Source organism: Antechinus flavipes, chromosome 3, assembly GCF_016432865.1.
Source record: "Antechinus flavipes isolate AdamAnt ecotype Samford, QLD, Australia chromosome 3, AdamAnt_v2, whole genome shotgun sequence".
Lineage (NCBI taxonomy): Eukaryota > Metazoa > Chordata > Mammalia > Dasyuromorphia > Dasyuridae > Antechinus > Antechinus flavipes.
The window spans coordinates 565,833,660-565,854,530 of NC_067400.1; the positions used below are offsets into that span (position 1 = coordinate 565,833,660).

General features: G+C 43.1%; 1 protein-coding gene and 1 non-coding gene across 2 annotated transcripts; both read right to left on the reverse strand.

Moving 5' to 3' along the window:
• Window positions 1-1,570: 1,570 nt before the first annotated feature.
• Window positions 1,571-18,174, reverse strand: PABPC4 (poly(A) binding protein cytoplasmic 4). Its single transcript, XM_051987758.1, has 15 exons — window positions 17,982-18,174; window positions 13,709-13,902; window positions 12,752-12,867; window positions 11,330-11,469; window positions 10,451-10,545; window positions 9,876-10,013; window positions 9,169-9,264; window positions 6,967-7,239; window positions 6,328-6,415; window positions 5,600-5,719; window positions 4,282-4,409; window positions 3,974-4,067; window positions 3,733-3,863; window positions 2,676-2,775; window positions 1,571-1,943 (listed from the first exon to the last, which is right to left on the reverse strand). Exons 1-14 carry the CDS (start codon window positions 18,172-18,174, stop codon window positions 2,689-2,691), a joined length of 1,893 nt encoding a protein of 630 aa, XP_051843718.1. The 3' UTR covers window positions 1,571-1,943; window positions 2,676-2,688.
• LOC127558518 (small nucleolar RNA SNORA55) lies at window positions 8,123-8,254 on the reverse strand. The gene has a single exon (XR_007952896.1). It is a non-coding gene; the product is annotated as a small nucleolar RNA SNORA55 (small nucleolar RNA).
• Window positions 18,175-20,871: the final 2,697 nt, after the last annotated feature.

Genomic DNA, 20,871 nt, shown 5'->3' on the forward strand with positions numbered 1-20,871 from the left:
ATGGAAAATCACAGGTTGAAAAGACTGTGGGGAAAATAGGCACACAGCATATAATTAGGGGAACTATAAACTAATCCAAAAATTCTAAAAAGCAATTTGAAACATCCTCCACTAAAAACTGCCTAGCTTTTGAGCCAGCAATACCATTATGAGATCTGAATACATCCCAAAGAAAGCAAAGAGTGGCAAAAAATTAGCAACTGAGGAGCATGCCCTTCAACTGGGCAATGTGATGAAATGCTATACATTTTGGCAACACTGGCAAGTACGATGAAACGTACTCTTCTCCCTCCACCTCCAGATAGAGCTGGTTTTTTGCCACAGTTAATGAGGGAATTCTTTGAATCCCCATGCACCTATCATGTTTTGTTCTTGCTTGTAAGTGAGGAACTTGTCTAGCCTAAACAGTACTTAAATGGTCACCCTACTTCAAATAGTCACCAAAAACTTATTAAAGCCCCTATTAGAAGACTGCGGGATGGTCCAGTATACAGGATATATTGATTTAAGCCACACTACATGCTAAGATACTTACCTAACTCATAAAAGTAGTCAGTCCTTCAGTGTAAATTGTGACCCTAACACACTTCATCCTGCTTAGATACTTCAGGGCTTGCCTAATACCTCACTCACTTGTGCATTACCCATTACCTGGAGATTCATGCCATACCAAAATATTCATTTCACAATTTTTAAAAAGTCTGAGTACTTGTTATTGCATGAAGCCAACAACAAAACCACTCGACACGTGTCCCTGGATGTGTGGAGGGTAAGCTATCAGTGCTACCAACTTCACGAGTCAAGAGCATGAAAATTGATAAATAAGGGGTCTGTAGAGCAACAGGCAAAGCTACCTACAAACCACAGCTGGCTTTTATAAACCCAGGTGCCATCATCCTTACTTCATAGGAGGAAATGAGACAGGCTAAGCACCACAACAGAATCAGATACTGTGACATTTAATTTGAAGTGTCTAATGACATGAAAGATTTTCACTTATTGTAAATGTGAAGGGGATATCTTGGGAATGCATTGGTCTGTGATTCTAAATTAAAGCAAATAAAAAGCAAACTGTAATGTTTGTCATGAGGAAAGATCATCACTGGCTTCTTTCTACAACTTTGGGATGGTCTTTCAGTGATTCAAAAGCCATGTCACTTCCTCAATCAAAATGCACTTCCTTTTGCCCCTGAAATTTACTTTGAAGTTTCCCATTAAAGCATTTAAGTCCTGCCTCAGCTTGATTTCATAACAAATTACTCATTGTACAACTGAGGCCAACATTCAACATTCCTATTCATTATGAGGAGCTGTGGATTCTAATGTGACAGTTCAAGTGTGACATGATCGTTTAACATGTCAATCTGATGACATTTCCAAATAGTCCTCCTCATTACCTAGGAAATAGCAAACTGGAAAACCAAAACCAACAGGGAATGACAAACTATGTGTGCAATTCCTTTCTGACTTAACTCAAGACTCCTTCCAGTGAAAACTTGGGACTTAATTTGACAAATAAAATATAACTCCAGAAGTTTGAGAATGGGGAGATGAAGATATAAAGAGGCAATTTAGGAAGTTTTTACTTCTTTATTGAGAAACTTTTCCAGACTCTGTAAATTGGATACTTCAAATAAAACCAATTCCCGATAAAACCAAAACAAAAATACTGTCAGAAAAGCTTTAAGAGAAAAATTAAATAAAATTAAATTAAAGGTTAACAGGGTCCAGGCCACACACAAGAAACCTGCAAATTTTGACCACTGAAAAACTTCTTAGGTTTAAGAATTGACCTTTCAAACTGATTTTTCCCAAAGAAAAAACATCCAGAATGGCAGCAGCCTCTTCCGCCATCTACCGTTCAGTCTGTAGTACCGTGAAGAGGTCTCCACATGTTGAGTGAATGAACATCTAATGAAAGGGCTATTTAACTTCAGAGTATCCTACAATGGAAAAAAAAGATTACTCAGAACAATTCAGTCAGATTTATATTACATTATAGAAACATAACTATTGTATATTATGTGTATGTATTGTAAATTATATGCCGTTATGCAAAACATTTCTACGTTATTCTCAAAAAAAATTTTTCTAACATTCCCTATGAACCCCCATATTACAAATGGGAGCCACTGTCTGATTTCAATTTATGGCAAGTTTAGCAAAGTGAAGTCAGAAGAGCCAATGCTATGCAATGGAACTGGATTAAGTTCATTTGGTTTTAATAAATCCCTTAAGGGGTTTTCTTTATGAAGGGGGGAGGGAAGGGGAGAAATTACAGGATTTTAAGACGTGCAACTTATAAGTCACCAAAATACATTCCACTTCTTTCAAATGTGGAAACTGAGGTTGAAAAAGAAGGCAAAATTTACCCAAGTCCTCATCCTTTATTATCACACACAAATCCTAAGATCTAGCCCAAGCCAGTTTTCAGTCCCAGAGCCTTTCTACTGCAATATTTGGAGAGTAAGCAAGCTGAGTATACAGCAGCCAACTCTTTGCATCAATCGGTTTTGGTTCTGGCCTCAAAAAGCAAAGTCATCAACAGAACCCAAACCCCTCCAATTACCCACACATATCTAGACTCAAGAATGTGAAGCAGAAGAGGGAAAGGCCTGCTTGGGTTTCCCTTGTTTAGGAACTTATAGGATTTAAACAACTGTTAGTGAATTTACCAGTTTTTCTGGTCTAAGAGGTAGCAGCAACCACAGCCACCTTCTGAGCAGCTTCCTTCTTGGCATGATGAGCTTGTAATACTGCAACGGCTTCCTCTACCTGGACCAGGTTATCAATTATTTATTCATTCATTTAACAAGCACCATTAATTAAATGTTCTTATGTACAAGGCACTGAAGAAAAAAAAAAAACCAGCTGCTTCCCAAGGCCCTTTATGTTTAGCTACAATCACAAGTGCCCCTATTAATCATGACACATGCCTCAGTTCTTGCTTCAAGGTCTAGCTCAAAGCTAGATTCAGTTAATTTTACTTAACATGTACTTAACAAGCATCTATTTATGCACAAGACACTCTGCAAAGATACAAACTGGGGGAAAGGGGGGTGGCGCTATTTCTCAAGGAACTTAACATGGAATAAATTAATTTAATTTGAAGATTATTTCCTAGTGATCTAACATTTGCAGTAAACTTGAAAAGAGGAAGGATTCATTCATTCCTCATGGGTAGGTGGAGGGTGAAAGCATATCCTGCCCAAATACGCACATGAAACTGAAAGATCAAGGTGAAATCAAATTATAAAGAATGAAGTTATAAAAATCAGGTTGGTTGGAAGTATTGAAAAGAATTTGTCTTTATTTGTACTGGTTTCAGTTGGGAGGAGTAACAAAGAAGGAAGATTCAAAGGAGGTGTTTTCAAGAAAGAACAAAAAACTAGCTGGAATCAAAACTTCAACACATATGCTGGACAATGAAGACCAGACAGGGAAGATATGAGAATGGTGTGTGGGTAAAAATATACAAAGTCTGAGTATGAGAATGTCAGTTGAATGCTGGAGGACTGAGCCACTTCTCCCCCCAGCAAGCTATATATTCTGTTTGAAAAATTCCCCATCTTCATCCAACCACTGCCATGAGAAAACAGAACCCAAACTGTTTGGGAGTAGCAGCAGAGCAGTAAAATTCACACTTGTGTCTATTATACCAGACTAGATTTCATCATGCAAACAAGCTACCTTTACTACATTTTAATAATGTCCTTCCATTAAATCACTTACCTTTGATCGGAGGGATTCTGGAGACTCCAGCATGTGCAGCAGTTCAGAATTATCAATCTCTAGCAGCATACCTGTAATCTTCCCCGCTAAATTATTGTGCATGGTTTGAATCAATGGGAACAAACGCTCTCCTACAAGAGAGAGTTAACACTTAAGTCAGTCTGACTCATGTAAAAGCCCATTCTGGACATGACATGATCTTCTGAAGCTCCACCTGATCCTCAGGCAATGGCTCACTCACCTAGCATCTGCTTCTGTTCCTGAGGAGGAGCAGCGGCCAGCATGGAAGCTGTCAGGGGCTCCTGGCCTTGCACGTGGACTGCTGGCTGAGGTGTCTGTGGGGCAGAAGAGTTAAGATCAACAAAGCCCCTGGAATACTGCAAAGAAGGAATGATCCAAAGGCACAAGCCAGAGTACGAACTGCAGTCACCCCCCCCAAGATTCCATTCCTGCTCCATATGAGGCCACCAGCAGAGTGCGCACCCTTTCCAAATGCCCTGCTGCCCTCACCCCTCACACAGTGACTCCAGGTACAGGTTTCTCTATTACCTGCAGAGGTTGGATAGCTGGATGGGGGCTTCGGACATTTGCAGCATATTTGTAAGGAGGAACAGCTCTAGGTGCAGGGGTAGCTACAGAGGGTCTAGGAGATAAATTCTGCACAGCAGTGGGCACCCCTAAAAAGAAAGCACATACACACAAGACAATTCAAACTTTTCATCAATATCAACACAAACAGTAGTTGAGCTAACAACACTGTACAGAGCAGGTTCATAACTGACTCAAACTCTAAACTACACAGGTAAGGATTACTATGCAGAAAACACTCAAGGAGCTCCACTACCTTCAGCACCAAAAAGAAAACTCAAAGCCATTCATACACAATTACTTTGGCTCTCAAAAGTTAGCCTTATATAAATACTTGGCTCCAATTCAGAAAAAGCCCAGCTCAATACTGAACACTACTAAAACAGGGGTTTGGGCAGCTAGCTGAAATAGGTCTTGATGCCTGCCAGTTTATAAAAGCCCCAAGGATGCATTTTCTTTTTCCACCATCCGTAAGGGATTGGGGGTTGAGGGAGGAAGTAGGAGGAAAGAGAAAAGAAACAAGATCAGATTGTTGACTTCAGTTTTTATGTCTTTCCCACTATAATGAATCCAAAAGATCAAAGAGACAACAAATACCAAAAAATGCCCTTGACAAGGTACTGGACAAATAAACTCATAAGCTCAAAGACCTGACATCTACTCATTTACAAGTGACAGCAAAACAATATAATGATCAGCCAGGAAAGACAATTCCTATGAATCCACAATGAAAAATGTTCTCTATCTCTAAAGAGTACATAAACTCTTAAGGACAGAATGAAGATTACTTTCTCCAATTTTTCTTGTTTTCTTCTGCAACATGGCTAACGTGGAAATGCTCTGTATTACCTCAAATGTATAAATGAAATCAGCTTCTCAAAGAGGTAGGAGGGAAAAGGATAGAATTTGGAGACAATTGGGGTTAGGTGACTTTTCCAGGGTCACACAGAAAGTATTAAGTGTCTAAGATCAGATTTGAACTCAGGTCCTCCTGAATTCCGGGCTCTATTCATTGTGCTGCTTAGCTGCCCCCTAGAACACAGGAAAAAAATCTGTACTTGTAATGGGGAAATGTGTAATCAAAAATAATTTAAATATAGAAGAAATCAAGTCCTCTCAGACAGGACCTAAGTGGTATGTGAGCCAGAATTTGGATATCAGCACTGGACTTTGACTTTCCCTATTCTATGCAAAATGAGGGTAGAGCCATTGAAGCCCTCTATGAATCTATGCCTAAATCCAGCACTCCTCTTCAACTTTATGGCTTACATTTACTTACCTACTCGCTGAGGAGTAGTTGGGAGACCTCGAGAAGCCTGGGTATTACTGGCTGGAGTGAGGTGGCGAAGAGTTGGGCGTGGCCCAGACTGGCGAATGGCATTTGGCACTCCCTGGAAGCCTAACAGAGAGAAAAGCATCATCAAGCATTAAGAAAACTTCCAAACAATTAACTGAGCCTATGTGGGTACTGGGAGAAAATAAGGCAAAAGGAATTATGGGAATAGTCTTAAAATCCTTCAGCTCTCTTCCCCAATCCCAGATGGTAATATCTTTGACAAGGTTCGATTTCCTGCTCATTATTTGAATCCTGCATCTGCCATCTTTGATATAAGCAAAACTAGAGTTAAATGTGCAGTTTGTCTCTTCACTTTCTTTAGATGTAATTTTAAATCCTGTATTTTAAAAGTTTGATTATAATCCTAGAAGCATGCTTTTATTTAACATACCTGCACGACACATGTATGACCGTGTGAACAGAAATTTGCAGTTGCAATAATGTATTCATTTACTGGCAATTTTCTGATTATATGCACTTCAATCTTTGGATTTAAGTTACTATTTGCCAATCAACAAACCCAGGCCAAAAACAAGTTTCACAAGAAATCTCAATTTGGAAAAGGGACCATGTGTTAAAGGAAGACCCTCTCTCCCACTGTGTCTGAAAAGCCCCGTGCAGGCTCCAAGTAGACCACCAAGCATCAGAATGCAGCTCATATCTCAGCTTACCTTGAGGTCTCCCACCTTGTTGCCACCGTGGATTAGGTCTCATCTGGGCTATTTGATTGGGAGCATAATAAGGAGGTCTATTTTGAGCCTGATTTAAAAAATAATAAATAATAATAACCTTTTACCCATTACATTTGTTCAAAAGTCATCACTACGTCATACACCTCTTTTTAGCCTCATCCTTTTTCAAAAGCTACATTTAACTCCTACAATTCTTTTACCTCAGCAAAAGTGTGGCTATGCTTTCTGGGAATCCTATACCAGGTCTGCACAACTGGACATGCCCTTCTGTCCTATCTCACAGGTCAAACATTTACTGTGCATTATTATAGCCTGTAGAATTATATTACCATACATCTATGTTGAATGCACAAATCTGTATCTCAAGAACCTGGGAATTTCATCTATGGGGATTTTCTCTACTTCCTTTTATCCAAAGGAGTTGTATGATCAATCTGGTCAATGGCCTTGGTGCAGCCTGATAGGGCCTTGCTAAGGCTCAGGCTTCTCAGTCTACCCACTGACCAACTGGACGTCTCTGGATCTTAGGTGGTAGGTCTCTTCCTTTTAGCCATGCTCTTTCTAAAGCCCCAGATGCTTTAAGGAGGAGAGCTTCCTAGAAATAAGTCCTACAAATACCTGGGGCACGGCGGGCATGAAGTATCCTCCAGGAGTGGGCTGGAACTGGTTAATGATCGTGTTGGCAGGAAGGGCTCTCATTCCTGCGATGCGCTGCATGTATTGATTGGTCAGGTGAGCTTTTCTCTCCTCTTTCCTCTGTGCCAAAGCAACGTATAGGGGCTTGGAGCCCACGATGCGCCCATTCATCTCCGTCACGGCCTTGGTTGCCTCATCGGGAGAAGAGAAGCAGACAAAGCCAAAGCCTTTGCTTCGCCCATCCTCCAACATCACCTGCAATGAGGGGAGAGTTTATCTCTAAAGAACTCCAGAAGCCACTCTGGGGATATGAAGCCTTTTTTCTAGACCTGCTAGGTCGAAACCAAGAGACTTCCAAGTACAAATCCTTTCTGCCACCATCTCCTTACAGAACAAGCTTTGTAAGATCGCCCATTTTCCTTATGTTCACCCTGGGCTGGACATAATTCGCTATTGTGATAAGTGGAAGAGGGATAGAGATGTGTGGACAGAAGAGAAAGCTCCAGAGTTTGGAGGTCCAAAGCCAACACTAGAAGCGGTGACTTTCACCTCTCGGGACCAACTTGACATCAAGGGCAGTTCTCACACCCAAATAAACAGCACAAACACTTGCCACAGCAAGGGAGTCAAGGACTGAAATTCTCTACAGAATGTGGCATATGAATTTAAGGTTCTCATCCCTGGTGTCCAGGTCTAGTAGAACCAGGAAAAGGGTAAGAAATAAGAGAACAGACAGAACAGCCTCTGCAAATCCCCTGCAGTCTGGTGAATCCCAAGGACCCTTCCCAAAGTAATTTTAAATCAACACACTACTGGTTGCTCAGTTCTATAATAAAATGCTTCTAACCCTGACTGGATTTCCTGAACTCTGTATATGCCACACATGAACACCTTTCACTTGAGACTTTCCAAACAATAAGCTCAAATTTGAACCCAGAGCTACCCTCTCCAAATCCAAGGATTTTTACAGTGTATTTGAGAACCAGAAGCAATTTCTGCTTTTAACACAAGTTAGTACAATTCAAAATTATACCTACACAGCTAACTAGGAGCCAGGGTGAAGGGAGGGCATTTCCCTTTCCCCCACTGCCTCTCCCTCATGCCCAAATGACACTGAGGCCTGCTGGCACTTGTCCTGGAGTGTGGCAGAGTTGTAGAGACAAGCCCCAAAGAAACAAGGTAACCTGTCTGGATTTCCTCTGCTTGTACTGTAGCACCACCTGTCCCCAGACAGGCACAAAGCAGCCAAGAATGGGAAAGATGCAGGTGCAACTTTTCATGCCAGACCACTGAGGCTTCTGAGTTATAGCCAGCAGGGAAGGAGGGAATGGGGTGAGGGTAGGGCAGAATCACTCCCCTCTTCTTACAAGTGTCCCTGAAAGGTAATTGGGCCAGGGCATATCCTCAAGCCATGAGACCAATTTCCTACTGAGTTATGCTATGCGCGCCCCCCCCCCCCCAAAAAAAAAAAAAAGAAAAAGTTGAGGAATAAGGATTGGCTGGAATGGGGAAAGCGTGGCAGAACCTTTCTTCCTAATACCTCTACCTGAGGAGGTCCCAGGTAGGAGGGATGAAACGACTCCCTTTCACATGATTCTTCTAAATCATTCTTCCAAAGAGATCCAATAGAAGTAGTTAAGCATTAGGGTCTTTTTCTAGAACATACATGATCTGCAGGGTTTACAAAGCCAAAGATACCAGTCCATTCCCAAAAATCCTATCAAAAGCATCTCTGTTTACAAAGGTTTTGCTGTATTCTAAAATTCTTCCTTGTTAAAGAGCCATTTGAAAAACAACGCAGGGAAGTAGCTTCTAAGAGTTGGAAGATGCATTTGAAACATCCTGTCCACCTAGGGCTGAAGTACAGATCTGCAGTTTCTGCTAGGCAGTAACCCAAACTTCCCTTGTTTAATCTGTAATGATGCCTGAACCTGACTTTGTGTCAACTTTTCTACCTGATGGTCCTACTTCTATTTGCAGAGGTCAAGCAGTTGAGGTTAATGCTGAGTATCCAAAGTAATTACTTGAAAGCTGCCTTTCAGAAGACTTTTCCATGAAGGAATACCCTGGGCAAGATTCAACTCTTTTGGATTGCGCTAGATGGGATGGCTTTTCTGAGGTTCCTCACTTCCACAAAGACAACTATTTAGCCTCCTTGATGTAAAACTGCAACAAAAATCCTACCTTGGCACTGGTAATTGATCCAAAAGGTGAAAATTCTTTCCTTAATTTTTCATCATCAATGGTGTCATCCAGGTTCTTAATATAGAGATTCACCCCCTAAAGGAAAAAGTATGGACTGCAAGTTGTACCATAATACATACTATCAAAAGTTAAAACTATTACTTCCATTATTGTTAGATTTATAAGCAGATTCAAGTTAATCTTTTATATTAAAAACAAACAAAAAACCTCCATGTTCTTAGTGCCATATATAGAAAAAAGTCCTAACCATTCCTTCAAAAGGCAACTCTTTCTTGGTCAAGAAGCTTCAAGCACAGGAAGGGAAAGGAGAGGTCTCAAACATGTTCAGAGGGACAAAAATACAATAGTTCTATTCATAATGGCAAAAACAAATTATTTGCCCAACAATTGTAGAACAGCTTTATATATTGTATACTTTGAACACAGCCTATTATTTAACCATCAGAAATAAAGAATTCAAAGATGCAAAAATATATCCTGATGGAGTTAAACTGAATCAAGTATCTATACACTGACTTCTCTAGCTATCCCTCATGCTCAGAAGCTTCTTCCCTCCCTGGCTCTGATTACTGAATTCCTTAAATTCCCTCCCAAGTCTTATCTAAAACACTACCTCCACAGAAAAGCCTCTTTCCCAAAACTTCCCTTCTTTTAAACATTTCCCATTCATCCAGTATCCATCTCACCTGGTAGCGGCTAATTCTCTCCTGCTTTAGCTGCTCAAATTTCCGTTTTAATTCAGCCTGGCGCTCAACTTTTTTCTGTGCCCGGCCTACAAACACCATTTTCCCATTGATGTCTTTTCCATTCATTTCTTCAACTGCCTGGATAGGAAAAAGTTCTGCATTAAGTTATCCTAAAACATATTCAACTATTTATCTGTTCTATGATCACTGCTTTGGGTGTACAACCCCCATAATCTGAGAACTAGATGCTACAAAAAGGGCCTTCAAATATTCATGGAGTCAACATGATAAGAGCCTTAATGACAATAACCCAACACGTGCCTTTGTTTGTTGTTGGTGGTCCTCCCTCTGGGCCTTAAATGGTTCTTTGTTTTGGCATCTTTCTAATGCACTTATTAGAATGCACTCACTAACTAACCTTCACTGTCTGTGTTTCAGTGTCACTCCTAAATGCTGGTGAGCTCCACAAGGACAAAGACAGTTACTTTTTAACAGACTAAAACATTTCTTTAAAAGTCCTTGTATAATGCTCTGCCATTTCTAGTCCCTAAGAGGCCCCTGGCATATGATCTCACCTTATTAGCATCCTCATGTTTCTCAAAACTCACAAAACCAAAACCTTTGGATTTTCCACTAGAGTCAGTCATCACCTTTACACTCAGAGTTTTACCTATGTTAAGGAAAGAATCATTAGCAAAACAGTCAGTGAAACCAACAATTCATTATCAAGCATTCATGAAGAAATGCTTCTTTGAACAAAAAGTTTTGAAGGCAGAATTTTTTTTTAAAGAATCACATGAAAAAACTGGGATTTTCTAATGGTAGGTAAATTAACATTTAACAGCCCACATCTTTAACGATGGCATTTGTTTTAAAAAAGCGAAAAAGACAATAATTTAGCCTTTAGCAAGGCTAAAAGAATTTTTGTGGGACTACAGAGTTGATACGAAATACAAATACACCTCTGGACCTAGCAATTCCCTAGCTGGTACTTTAGAAACCATGAAGAAAAAAGGATGTAGCATTGTCAACATTCCATGATTTAGCATAATTTAGCATAAAGCACATAAATATGTTTATGGGAACATAGGAAAGAGAGAATACAAAGAAAGAGTTCTATGAAGGGCCAGATGAGCAGGACTAGTCAGAATAAATCTAAACTTATCAGAATAAAGATTACAACTACACACTAAAAGCAATAGCCAAAATCAATGAACAACTTGGGAAATGAGACAAAGCTTTTGTTCTAGTGTGACTTTTTAAAATGGAGCATTCATGAGTTCACATTTGATCTGCTTTTTTATTATGGTTATAAGAAGTTTGCTTACAAAAAAAAAAAAAAAAGTGGAAAATATGTGGTTGGCCTTTTTCTAATGGTCCCTGCTGTCAAGCTTTCTCAGTACAGACAAGCTCTGGATGGAACCAGAGTACACACAGGCCAATTCCACACTCACCATATTTGCTGAAAAGTTCCTTCAGTCTTTCATCATCCATGTCATCGCCAAAGTTTTTGATATATACATTAGTGAATTCCTTAGCTTTGGCACCCAATTCTGCTTCCCGTTCTTTCCTTGACTTGAATCTACCAACAAACCTGGAAAATGAAAAAGGAAATTATTCTGCAAGTGGCAAAAATGCAATTCAGTGGGCTATTGCCAGGTATTAGTCAGTCTGCACTGGCAGACGAGTTGCCCAACAACAGAGGCAAGCCTCAGCATTTATAACAAGTCAGTTCCGAAAAGTCACCAACAGATCACAACTTAACATATCTGTCCCTGAACCTCAAACTTTCGGTTCCGTGGGCCAGCATCAACTATCCATGTCCACAACTTTCCCTTCTCCCACACTTGCCACACCCATCAGTACACCCAATCTCACCAGACAGCGCCTAATCACAGAAAGGACAACATTCTCATCACAGATGAATCATAAACTGAGGTCCACAAAAAGAAAGATGACTTGTCTGATGGTACCAATGTGATTAATGACAAAGCAAGTTTTCTAGCTCATTTTACTATACCACAATGCCATAAGCCAACATCGTTAACCATGATGCTTTAAAAAAATTCACTTTTCAACCTCTTAAATGTGTGAGAAACCACCATTTGGGGGGTGGGAGAGTGAATGCTTTGCTTCTCAGATAGCTGCCATTTCTCAGTCCATTTCTTTTCTCTACCCCTTACCCAACCAGATGTGTGCAGAGATGACACGGATGTTCTATTTGTTCCAGCCCCGGCATGGACCTTTCCCCTTGCACTTCATATAAACACGAGTGAAGTGTCACCCTCTCCTCCATCCCCAACTCCTCTCCTTTTTTTTTTTTTAAACCAGAATGTCTCCACCCTTATGACCATTCCAAAATGAGGTCTTTGCTTAGAAGACCAACTCCTAAATACAGGGACTGGTGAACACAATTGATTTTGATGTTTCCGTTAAAAAGGATTCATTGCAACTAGGCCAAAACTTCTTACAATAAAAAGGCCGAGAGCCATGATATGAAAGCAGCCTGAGCTTACAGAAAAAGGAGTTTATTTTCAATAAAACCAAGAATCTGTTTTAAATACACACTAGTGTGTATTTAAAAGTGACCCCAATGGTCTAGACAAAAACCTGATTCAGAGTGAGCTCAGGGCCCTCAACTAGCCATCCTCTCATTTTCAGGAGAGGAGAGGCCCACTGATCCCTGTAAGGGAGAGGTAGCAGGCTAAGGCTTGGGCAGGGAGCCCGCCTTGGGCAGGGAGACTCACCAGCCCTGTAGTGGAGAGGTAGGAGGCCACGGCTTGGGCCGAGAGCAACAGTAGCCTTGTGTGTCCCTGTTAATACTGAGATGCACCACGGTTCATGCGATGGTTGTTGCTTCTGGCTGTGACACTCACACTTTTCGGTCGTTGAGAAGCATGCCGTTCATCTTCTCGATGGCTCTATCTGCAGCATCCTGGGTCTCAAAGTGCACAAATGCGTAGCCTTTAGAACCATTCTCATCACACACCACCTAAAAAACACAGGGGTCAACTAAGTTACTGCCTTAACCCAATTAATATTAAGTCCTTAATAAAAAGGCACCTGTGGTCTTTTAAGGTCACAACTTAAGAAGAAATGTTAGCTAAGATGAGGCTATTCATGTAGACACATGCTGCATTGTAAATGGTTTTAACTGTTGGTGAGGAGCTTGAATATTATTCCTGAGTCAGGCAGCATTTGAAGGACTTGGTCCAAGATCAGACTATCCCACTAATCTCCCCTGATTATCTGAGGAACCCTAAGTGAAAGACCGTTTGTAAGGAAGAAGCTGAACACTGAACACCAACTCTATAGGGGATTTTGAGGAGCCCAGGTAGGGTGGTAGCTGCAGTGAAGGGACCAGACATCCAAAGGAAAGGCCTCAAAGCTGATATGGAGAAAGATTGAAGGACTCCAAGGCCATGATCCTGAGAATCCAGGAACATATGTTCCTTTTAACTGGACATTTGAGGTAAAGGCCTGCAGGATCCAAGTCCATGCAAAAATGCCAATGCTTCCTCATTCTTTTTGTGTCCCAGGGGAGTCAGCATCTCTCCTTAGGTTTTCAGAGTTTCCATAAAAAATGTCCCTTCTATACATCTAGTACTAACCCATCTCTCCTTGGATCATCTATCTGCCAAAACCTGCCTAGGTGCAGGCCTCTTTTTATTAGGAAGCTTTTCCTCAAAGAAGTACTTGGGACATTTAAGAAGTGTTTTTTTAGCCTTGAAATGTACATTTACCTGTGGCCTTTTCATTTCAATAATCTGCCACACCATCCCTGTTTTATAATGAAAATTAAACATCAATTTTGCCTTGGAACCATTATTTACCTTGCAGGACAATATGTTGCCAAATGCTGAAAAGGTGTCATAAAGTGCCTTGTTGTCTATGGATTTATCCAGATTTTTAATGAAAACATTCCCAACACCTGATTTCCTCAAAGAGGGATCTCGCTGAGACCACATGATACGGATGGGTTTGCCTTTAATTACATCAAAGTTCATGGTATCCAGGGCACGTTCAGCTAGAAATAAAGAGAGGACAATCAAGAAGCTAGACACATGGCCATTAAGTTAGTGTTCAGGAATGCCAAAACAGCCCTCACTCCTTACCTAGGGGGTCCCTAGGCTTCAGACTGCCAAGGTGGTCCAGGACATAAAATATTTCTATTCAAGATGTCCTTGATAGGTTATAGACTCATTTTATCACAAAGATACTTCAGAAATCTCATTGGATGGCTTACTTTTCATATTAGACAAGATAAACTAAAATCATCTAAATTATCAACTAAGGACTAAAAATTGAAGGAATTCTCTTGTCTCCCCCTTTTATAAATTAGATCAGTCAAGATACCCTTGAAATTCCTTTTACTTCCATGTTAAAGAACTTCAGAATCCCCTCAAATCCTTTCTTTCAAGTTTATATTCGTTCCCCCTGAGAACATACTTGTTAGGAATACAAATTCTACCTCACTAGCTCTGTACCTATGTGCCTTATACCTCAGTTCTCATCTATAGAATTGAGCCTAATTCATAGCTTGTCCTAAGGATCAAGTGAAATAATACATAAAGAATTGACCAATCACCTTAAGTTCCTCCCACTTCCCAATGCTCCTTATTTTTCTTTCTCGGAAAATTGAGGGTCACATAGCCTCTAACTTTAAAGATGATACCAAGCATGGGGTGCATTAACGATGTAGATATAATCTAGGGACAGACAGCAGCGATGTGGAGCATCCCACCAATGCACTCATAGTAGGTTGCTTCACTCCTTATTCTAGGAGCTAATACCAGGTAGCTAATAAGTCTTTTAAAAATTGCAGACTAAAATAACTGTATGGACATGTATACACATATTGTATTTAACATATACTTTAACATATTTAACATGTATGTGTCTACCTGCCATCTAGGGGAGGAGGTGGGGGGAAGGAGGGGAAAAGTTGGAAAAGGTTTTGCAAGGGTCAATGCTGAAAAACTACACGTGCATATATCTTGTAAATAAAAAGCTATAATTGAAAAAAAAAAGTTGCAGACTACTGATTTGCATTGGTTTTGGCAGCTCCTGAGTATCAATGAAATCACAAGTCTCATACTGAAAGCGGTAGGGAACTCTCAAGTACCTCTGAAAAGACCGGGGCAACAAAATCCAATTTGGGTTCCCCCCACTTAAAAGTGGAGATTATTCAAGCACAATCTAGAACTGATGCTGAGCTGGTTACAAACTCAACCTAAATGTCCTTATCTGAGCCAAATGGAGAAAAATTCCATTATCTTCACTCTGCACATTTTAGAAAAAATACCTTAAAGTTGCTTTGGTTTTAAAAGGGAGAAGAAGGCTGTTGAAGGCACTGGAAAAAACACACTTGACTAGCTAGTGACTGGGGGGCAGTCACTTCAAGTCTCTCAGAAGGAGACAAGTCTTGTCCAGGGCATTGTCAAAGGCAGCATCAACATCAGCTTGTATCAACATTAACAAGACAGCATTCTGACTAATAAGGGTTTTCCTGGGTAAAGGGGTGGCTTACTTTGATTGGTCTGACAGCCCATAGTTCCCTCTTCAGTACTAGTTCAAGTTAGACTCACATTGTCCCCATTCAATCAGTACTTCAGAATATCAAGTGTATCTTATATAGTTTGAAAATTACCAGCTAAGAGCCACTTCCAATGAGACACTAAAGGGATCAAAAACCAAAATTATCTTACTTTGATTGTTTCAGTTTCACCAGAAAAATGCAGCAAGTAACAAATAGCACAAAGAATTAGTGGGTGCACTTCCAAATTTAAAATTAGTGTCATGGCTCCAAAACTGCTGAATCCACCATTCATTTCCATGCCATAGCCTAAAAATGCTACCAAATTTAGGATTGTACAATTTCCAAATGCACATTAAACAAGAGGAAAATGTTCATTTTGCTTAAAAACTCATATTTATCAGTTCATCAGCTTTGAATGTAAAAAAAGGGTTCCAAATTACATAAAACATATCCTTCCCTGCAAAATTACTGACACCTGCTAAGGAACATTACATTCTCTACTCAATGGGTGCTAACCCCTACAGGTTCCATTTATGGCTAGGAACAACAACAAGAAATCTGGACAGAAATACAGTACTGAAGCTCACATATTTGTATTTACTAATAAAATCCCAAGTATAATGTGACCAACTATCATAACTGGCATCCAAGGGATTTCATTTCAGTAATATAAACCAATAACTTTGAAAAATCTAATTTCAAGAAGGCACTTCTAAAGACAACTCAGTCAAAGTGGGCAGCATTTATTTATAGCAGGGAGAGGACCTGCACAAGTATGCCTTGGCAAAAACACAAACCAATAGCTTATGTTATCTGCAACTGAACAGTACTTTTGTTCAAAGGTGACAGGCAGTCTGCAACTAACACATGCACCAAAGAGAGCATTATTTCCCTTAAAAAGGCCATGTTTAGCCTCTTAGCTCCACTTCCCCCTGATCTTTTGTGTTTGTACTGGTACAGTTCAAAATCACACTGTGTTCAGAAAAAAGGCTACATTCTCACTACTGATTAGAAACTAAAGGAGAAGGCAAAAGCCTGGGTTCTATTTCTACAATCTTACTCTGACCTTGAATAAGTAACATTCTTTGGTCCTCCAGCTCCCAATTTGCTAACTAGGGACATATATCAGTAACTGAAAACTTGGAAGAGCAATTTCTTGTTGCCAAGGGAACCAATATGAATTTGGATTTCTCACCCGAAGTTTTAAAGCAGTTGCTTAAATAATTTTGGTTTTGTATTATTGTTAATACAACTTTTACAATGTTAAGAACTAGGTCAGAACTAACAGTTAAATAAAATTCTATGTGGCTAGAAAAATGTCTCATTTGATGCCGAGGTAGGACACAATATTCCCAGAATTTAGTTTGGGAAACTGGCTTGGAGGTTAAGTTAGTGAAGAATAAAGCTAGAACATACTTTCCCCTCCCCCTAGATGCTCTAACATGGATGGCTGCTTTCTAGAGTCTCTTTGAGCAGACAAAAAACAATGTTGTGGGGCTCAGATTCTTTCTGAAATGTTAACCTGGGGACTGTCTTTTTTTTTTTAACCCGACATTTGGACAATCACCACTTAACAAATGGTTTACTTCCCTCCACTGGATAAGAGTTTTTCTGCTCCAGTGTCCAAGACAACTGTAGAAGTTGCTAATTGTGTTCAATTGGTTACACGTGTGCCCTGCAAGGGGGAGGGTGTAAACCAAGATGCAGATGGAAATTTTAATCAGCAAAATGGCTGCACCTTCCTCCTTTGGTTAGCTAATGATCAGCAGCTCAAAACTACAGACTACTTAATATTTTAAATGCTCTTGGGCTTTAGGTCAGTGTGGGATAGTTCAGTTTTATTCAAGCGTGGCAGATAGTCTGCTCTTGTTCCAGCCCTCACTTCCTTGTAATACATGGCCCACTGAGAGTCTCAGAACTAAGTGTTATTTTTTCACATGGCAAATCCTCTAGAATGTAAAATGGGAAACCATGCGAACTACTGCAAGGTTACAGTGAGGATCACTCGAGATTTTTAAAGGCTTACTCCCGCCCCTTCCCCGCTTTGGGATGCAAACTATACACACTACCAGTAATCTCCATTCTACATATCAAAAAATTGGGGCTTAAATTTATTCAAGGAGACAATTACTGAGTGTTGGGGCTGGGATTAGAAACCCAGCTCTCAAGACTCAAGTTATCACTTAAGCCACCTACCTGTTAGTGAATGAATTGTGTTAAATCATTAAGTTGTTTTGGGGGAAGCACCTTGGCATAGTTTCTACTATGGGAGCTGGGAATCGAAAGCCAGTGATTTAAGTGGCAGCTCTGTCACCAACTGGCTGTGCGGCCACTGTCAGTCACTTAATCTGAGCCTCTTTAGCTTTATCAGTAACTCGATAGTTATCCCTTACAGTCCCCTACGGGGAGAAGTATTTTAAAAAATGCTTTGCAAATTATGAAAAGCATTAAATAAATGGGAGCTCTTAAACACAAATACGGGCTTGGGGGCGCCTCAGGAACCCCTCCGCCAGGCGGCTCCGGGTCGCGCAGCCCAGGGGGAGGTGGGGTGTGCACGGCATACTCACCATCCGCTGGCTGCTGGAAGTTGACATAGGCATAGCCCAGGGAGCGCCTGGTGATCATGTCCCTGCAGACCCGGATGGACAGCACAGGTCCAGCGGGGCTGAACTTCTCATACAGCATGGCTTCGGTGACATCCGAGTGCAAGTCACCCACGTACAGGGAGGCCATGGGGTAACTGCTGGCCGCAGTGTTCATCTCCCCACCCCCCAATACCCCGAGCCCCGCCAGGAGTAACTCTTAAGGGAACCAAGGCAAGGAGAAAAAAAAGACAAGACTCACAATTTTGGCCGAGGCCAAAATGGAGCAACAGCCGAGGGGCAGGACGGAGTGCGAGCCGGCCCGGGAAGGCTGCGGAGCCGACGTCCTGGGGATCACGGCCGCATGGCACGGGGCCCCGAGCGGCCCCAGCTCAAGATGGGGCTCAAGCCCACCACTCAGCCTCTGGGGTCCCAATTCCGAACCCCCACCCTGGGATGAGGCCCTTTCCTGGGACGAGCCCGGCGAGGGTTTCGGACGCGAGACCCGGCACACCGCAGCCCGAGGACGCCCCGCAGGCGGGCGGTAGCAGATGTCGCCTTCTCCGCGGGGAGGGAACCGGAGCGGAGGCTGGGGAGAAGCCGGCTAGGGAGCAGCAGCCGCGGCGGCACGCGGGGGAGAAGCCACGTGGGAGAGCGCAGCGGCCCGCGGACGTGGGGAAGGAGCAGAGGGAGGGGGCCGGCACACGGTTCAAGGACACGTGGGGGCCGGAGACGATGAAGGGAGAGCGGCGGCCGGGTAGCCACGTGGGAGCGGGCCGAAACGGAGAGCACGCGGGCGACACGCACGTGGGGCCGGACAGACACCGGAGGGGAACACGCGGAGGCGGGGGTCACACACGCGGTACCCGAGCGCGGACGGACGCTAGGCAGACACGCGGAGCTACACACGCGGGCGGGTGGGCGGAGCGGGGCAAAGGTCTCCTCTCTCGGCGCCGAAGCTCTCCAGTCAAGCCCCCGATCCGGCGGTCGCGGTCCCTCCGCGCGTCCGTTCTTCGGCTTTCACTTGCAGGGTCTATTTTTTTAGGTTTTTTTTTTTTTTTTTTTTTTTATGTGGGGGCGGGGGTGGGAGGCCGCGGAGCGCCGAGCCAAGGGGCAGGAGCGGAGAGAGAGACAGCCGCGAGGCCGCCGCGCCCCATTTATACCCCCGCCCCGGGAGCGCCGCCGGTCAAAGGGCACGGCGCGCCCCGGGCGGCGCCGTCCGGCCCGCCCCGGCCCAGCCCAGCGCGGCGCAGCCCAACCCCGCGCAGCGCAACGCGGCGCAGCGCAACGCAGCCCCGGCTGCGCGTGCGAGCGGGGAGGACGGGCGGGAGCGTGAGTGTGCGCGAGTGTGCGCGAGAGCGGGCGGGAGAGCAGCCCGGAGCGGGCCAGGCAACGAGAGACGCGCGCGCGGCGGGCCAGAGCGCCCCCCAGCCGGGAGGACCCGCGCTCCCGCCGCCGGCTCCCTTCCCCCACCTCCGCGCCCCTCGCTCTGCCGCTGCTGCTGCTGCACGCGGGTGCAGTTGGGGGCACGAAACGGGGCCGTTGGAAGACGGTTGGGAAGGTGACGGTTGGATAGGAGCAGAAGCTTTCGAGCCCCCGGCTTGGGATGGGCGTCGTAAGAACCTCTCCTGAGCGATCTTGCAGCTAAAAACTCAACATCGTTTATTAAGTGCCTTCTGTTGTGTATGTGTGTGGGACTGACATTTATTGAGCACTTACTGTGTACCCACTGCTGGAGGAAAAAATAGCCAAACTTGTCCACATTCTTTTATTAAGTGCCATCTTTTCCGCCCACGTTTTTGTGGGCGCTAGATTGGGTGGTTTGGCTGTCAAGAAGTCGTGAGTTCAAATCCCATCACTCAAAGAATGCCCATTATTAGCCTTCACTTCCAGGTGTCCCAGACAGCTATAGATGCCATCTGTGGGTGTGAAGACGGGGCTTTTCCCCAGCCCGGCCTTGAGTCCAATGACAATCACATATTCAATTACCGATAAACATTTATTAATCGCATACTGCATACCCGGCCTACGATGTAACAGGAACCCCCCTCCCCGTCTGTCAGAGGAAGGAAATGGGGGTAAGGGAGGTGTCAGTGGTTAGAGCCCTCCAAACCTGGGGACAGCCAGAGGGTCTTCGCAGTAGCGCCCACACCCGCTTCGGAGGGAGGAGGATGGGCTGGGGATCAAGGTGTGAGAAGGCGGCACAGGTGGCACGGGCCAAGGGAGCATTGTGGCTTTGATGCTGGGGGCCATAGGAAGCCGCCGCAGTTCAGGGAGTAGGAGCTCCTGGCTTTAGGAAAATTCTGTTGGTGGCAGAGTACAGGAGATGCACCGGACCCTCCAGCAGCTATTGGAGCAAGAGGAAGGCAAACGCTCAATCCCCGCCCTGGAGGAGCAGACAGGAGGCCGCTCGGGACGGGTCTTAGAGCCCCTTGGCCTGCTGTGCGCCCCAGGGGTCTTATATCCGGGTAGGCCGCCTGTGGCAGGGCAGAGGCTTTCAACTGCCATCTATGGTAAATCTAGACAATTAATAAAGGAATCAATGAAGCCTAGATTTGTAATACTTGCCCATTTCCCCATGTAAATGCTCATACTGAAAATTTAACAGTCTCTTGAGAACTAGTTGAATCCCTGGCTGTACCTGTACATGTCCTCCAAAGGTTTCCCTCATTATCTTTGCTCTTTTAAATCAGCTCAGATAGCAAGTGTATAAAGCCTTTTCTGTTCCCCCAAATGCTCGTGCAAGTCCTCCAAATTGGCTTATATCCTTCATGTATGTGCACATACATATACACACAATATAACATTTGTGTACATTTCCTTTATAGTAGTGCTGAACATTTTTAAACATGTATTTTTGTTTTCAACTATAATC